General features: G+C 38.9%; 1 protein-coding gene across 1 annotated transcript in view; it reads left to right on the top strand.

Moving 5' to 3' along the window:
* Kdm3b (lysine demethylase 3B) overlaps positions 1-4169 on the top strand; it is a 65824-nt gene that overhangs the window by 43340 nt on the left and 18315 nt on the right. Inside the window, exon 13 of the mRNA XM_010613778.3 lies at positions 3830-3937. Within this exon, the coding sequence (XP_010612080.1) occupies positions 3830-3937 (108 nt within the window). The remainder of the gene's footprint in view (positions 1-3829; positions 3938-4169) is intronic.

Here is a 4169-nt window from a genome sequence, read left to right as displayed (position 1 = left end):
AAAAAAAAAAAAAAAGACTTCCAACTAAGAAAAATTACAGCCCAAATGGTTGAACTGGTAACTTATAGCAAACATTTAAGAAATTACAAATTTAATATATACTTTTTTTTTCCAGAAAATAAAAACACCAACTCATTTTATGAAGCCAACATGACAGTAATATCAAAACCAAATGTAAAAGAAAAAAAATCAAATGTAGAATGCCTTTAATCCCAGCACTCTGGACTCTCGAAGCAGGAGGCTTGTGAGTTCAGGGCCAGCCTGGACTACATAGGGAGAGCGTATCTCAAAAAACAAAACTAGCTGTAGACATGACAAGCCAAGGAAACTTAGCCCCTATATCTCCCATGAACATAGATGTAAAAATATTTTGTCAGGGTTGGAGATTTAGCTCAGTGGTTCCGCTGCCTGCCTCACAAGTGCAAGGACCCTAGTTTGATCCCCGGTGCCGAAAAAAATATATTTTGTTAAATTTAAGTGTAGTTATGTGTGGTGATGTACATCTGTAATCTTAAGACTTGGGAAGCTGAAGCAGACAGATCATGAGTTCAAGGCCAGCCTGAACTATTTAGCAAGACCGTGTCTCAAAAAACAAAAGAAAAAGAAAGAGAGGAGGAAAGAACCGTATGTTTATCTGAAGAAATATAGAAAAATATTTGTTGATATTCTCAACAAAATAGGTCATGCATTCTCAAACAAGGGTGGAAATTGGTTCTTGCAAGGGAAGGTAGTCTAGGGTTGAATATCCTGTATTTAAAATGCTTGGAACCAGAAATATTTCTTATTTTAGAGTTTTTTGAATTTTGCATTGTTCATCATAGACTTTACAGATTGAGCATCCATAGTCTGAACTCCTATCCAAAACACTTTGAGGGCTGGAGGTGTAGCTCAGCAGTATTCACCTGCATGTGCAAGACTGAGTTTGATCCCTAGCACTACACAAAAAAAAGAAAGACACTACCTGAAATTTGAAATTTTTGAATACACAAAAAGTTGCGGATTTTCAGATCAGGTCTGTTCAATCTATACCATGGTGTATACTCTTCCAGGGCCACGGGATATGAACAGACATAAATAGTATTAAAATTTCCTTGAATGGGAGGGTAATTACCAGAAAAGGCCTAAAAATGTTCTTTTGAGGGGTGATGAAGAAATATAGTCTGGGCCTGGGGATTTAACTCAGTGATTCTGCTGCCTGCCTTGTAAGAACAAGGTCCCAAGTTCAATCCCCAGTACCAAAAAAAAGAAAGAAATATAGTCTGAAAAACACTGAAGAATATGTGTGTGTGTGTGTGTGTGTGTGTGTGTATTTATGTCATATATAATATGAAAGACTGAGTCATTTTCCATAAAATGAAGAATAAGGCTAGGATATTCACTCTTGTGGCCTCTAGTCAACATTGTACTGGAGTTATTACTATAAAGAAATAAAAGATGCAAGGTTGAGCTGGGTGTGGTGACACTCATCTGTAATTCCAGCTCTTTGGGAGACTGTGGCAAGAGGATTTTGAATTTGAACCCATTATGGGCATCATAGCAACTTAGTGAGACCCAGTCTCAAAAAATAAAATGGCTGGGAATGTAGCTCATTGTGAAGGTCCTGAGTTCAATCCCTAGTAACCCCCCGAAAAACATCAATTTGGAAAAGAAGTGAAATGTTTTTTTACTTTCAGGTGACAAGATTATGTAAAAAATCTTAGGAAATATACAAAAAAGTAGCAAGATTCCAGAACAAAAAGTAGACCTATAAAAATCTTTTTTGGGGGGTTGTTTGTTTGTTTTTACCTGGGATTGAATTTGGGCCCTTCCGCTTCTGAGGCAGGAAGCCAGAACCCACTAAGCTAAATCCCCAGCCCTAGTATTTCTTTTTATAGTGGCAATTAATGATTAGAAATTGAGAGTTTAAATCAGTGTCATTTACAGCAGCATCGAAATGACACGAAGTGGAGTTGGGGTGTGGCTCAGTGGTAGAGCTTGCCTAAATTGTTCAATCCACAAACAAAGTGCTTACTCCTTGGCAGATAGGGAGGGGTGGAGGAGCTGAAGGGAGGGTAGGGGGATGAGGAAAAAAAAAAAGCAAGGTACATCATGTCTATAGGTACAAGTTCCCAGTGATGAATGTAAATGCATTGTATGCCTAAAATGTACCAATAAAAGAATTTAAGAGAAAAATATAAATAAAATAAATATTTTGAAGATTTTTTTAAAAGTGCTTAGGGATAAATTTAGCAAGTATACCCAGGTGTGGTGGCGCATGCCTGTAACCCCAGGATTTGGGAGGCTGAGGCAGGAGAATTGTCATGAGTTCAAGGCCAACCTGAACTACAAAGCAAGACTGCCTCAAAAACAAAAAAATAAAGACCTCTCAGAACACAAGAACAAGAAGACAACCCAATTTTAAAATGGGCATAAACCAAAAATAAATAAGGCTGAGGGCTGGGGATTTAGCTCAGTGGTGTTGCTGCCTGCCTCGCAAGCGCAAGGTCCCAAGTTTGATTCCCTGTACCCCCCCCAAAAAAAATAATAGGCCCACACCTATAATCCTAGCACTTGAGAAGCTGATTCAGGAGGATTGCTGTGCATTTGTGGCCAGCCTAGGCTATCTAGGGAGAGCCTGTCTCAAAAAATAAACTTTAAAAGTGGGCAAGAGATTTAAACTGTAGATAAGTACATAGAAAATATTATCCATTAGAGAAATGCGAATGAAAAGCTTTACAAACCATTTCCACGAGAACAGCAAAGATTCTTAAAGCTGACAGTACTGTGTGATAGTATGTGGAAGAAATAGCTCTTTTAAACATTGCCAGTAGGAATCCAAATTGCATCCTTCTCTTCAGAAAAGAATATGGCTCTTAAAGAGTTAAAAAAATTAAACTATAACTGTGTGACTGGGCATTTGACTCCTAGATTGTTTATGAAAGAAATTAAAACATCCACACAAAAATTTGTACATGAGCCAGGGATTTAGCTCAGTGGTTCCACCACCTGCTTCGCAAGCGCAAGGTCCTGAGTTTGATCCCTGGTACCAAAAAAACCCAAAACTTGTACATGGATATTTCTGGGAGATTTATTCATAATAGTGAAAAATTAGAACCAGGTATCTGCCAGTTAGTGCATAAGTAACATTATGGAACATCCATACCATGGAATACTGCTCAGCTATAAAAAGGAATTAATTTACTGATGCTGCAACAGTTCGTCTATATTGATCTCAAAAGCATTTCTGCTGACTGAAAGAAAACTAACAGATGACTACACTTGTATGCTTTATGGTTGTTTGGTGATTTGGTTTTTCTGCAATAGGGTCTCACTGGCTGACTTGGAAATAGGAACTCATCACCTAGCTCAGGCTTGCCTCAAACTCAGGAACTCACGATCCTTCTGCTTCGGCCTCCCCACTGCTGGGAGTACAGGTGTGCGCCATTGTGCCCAGCTGTATGTGTCCATTTCTATGAAATTCTAATTAGTATTAGAAATTCTAATATTAGTACTAGAAAATTGATCAGTGGTGGCCAGGATTAAAGGAAAGATGCTAACTACCAAGAGCTCTGCGGGATTTTGGAGACAGGATGAAAGTGTTCTGTATTCTGATTATGGTAGTGTTTGTACAGCTGAATACATTTATTGAAACTCACTGAAGTGTACACTTGAAATTGTTACTTTATTGTATGTGAATTACACCAGAGTAAACTCTATGTTTTAAAAGTTAGCTCTTGGCAGTTCTTTGGCCCCGAGAAAATTGGTTTGGGGGTTCTGAAACTTCAGTCACCGACAGGGATGCATCTTGTGATCCTGATAGAGTAAGTGAAATCATTCCTTTGTATTTCAGAGACAGAGGAGATGGGTGACGAAGAGGTTTTCTCTTGGTTAAAGTGTGCAAAGGGGCAGTCCCATGAACCAGAGAATCTCATGCCCACACAGATCATCCCTGGCACAGGTGAGGAAGTGTCTTTTGTAAATTTGTCGGAAAAAGTTGTTTTTCTGTTTGTTTTGTTTTGTTTTTGAGATAGGGTCTTGCTCTGTAACTCAGGCTGGCTGTAAACTCACTGTGTATCCCAGGCTGGCCTCGAACTCTCAGGGATCCTCCTGCCTCAGCCTCCCGAATGCTGGGATCACAGGCATGCACCGCCATGCCTTTGGAAAAAGTTTTTTTTTTTTTTTTTTTTTGA

The sequence above is a fragment of the Fukomys damarensis genome, unplaced genomic scaffold (assembly GCF_012274545.1).
Source record: "Fukomys damarensis isolate Sample0158 unplaced genomic scaffold, DMR_v1.0_HiC HiC_scaffold_3, whole genome shotgun sequence".
Classification (NCBI taxonomy): domain Eukaryota; kingdom Metazoa; phylum Chordata; class Mammalia; order Rodentia; family Bathyergidae; genus Fukomys; species Fukomys damarensis.
Note: the sequence above shows the minus strand (reverse complement) of the source record. Positions and strands in the feature narration are given on the sequence as shown.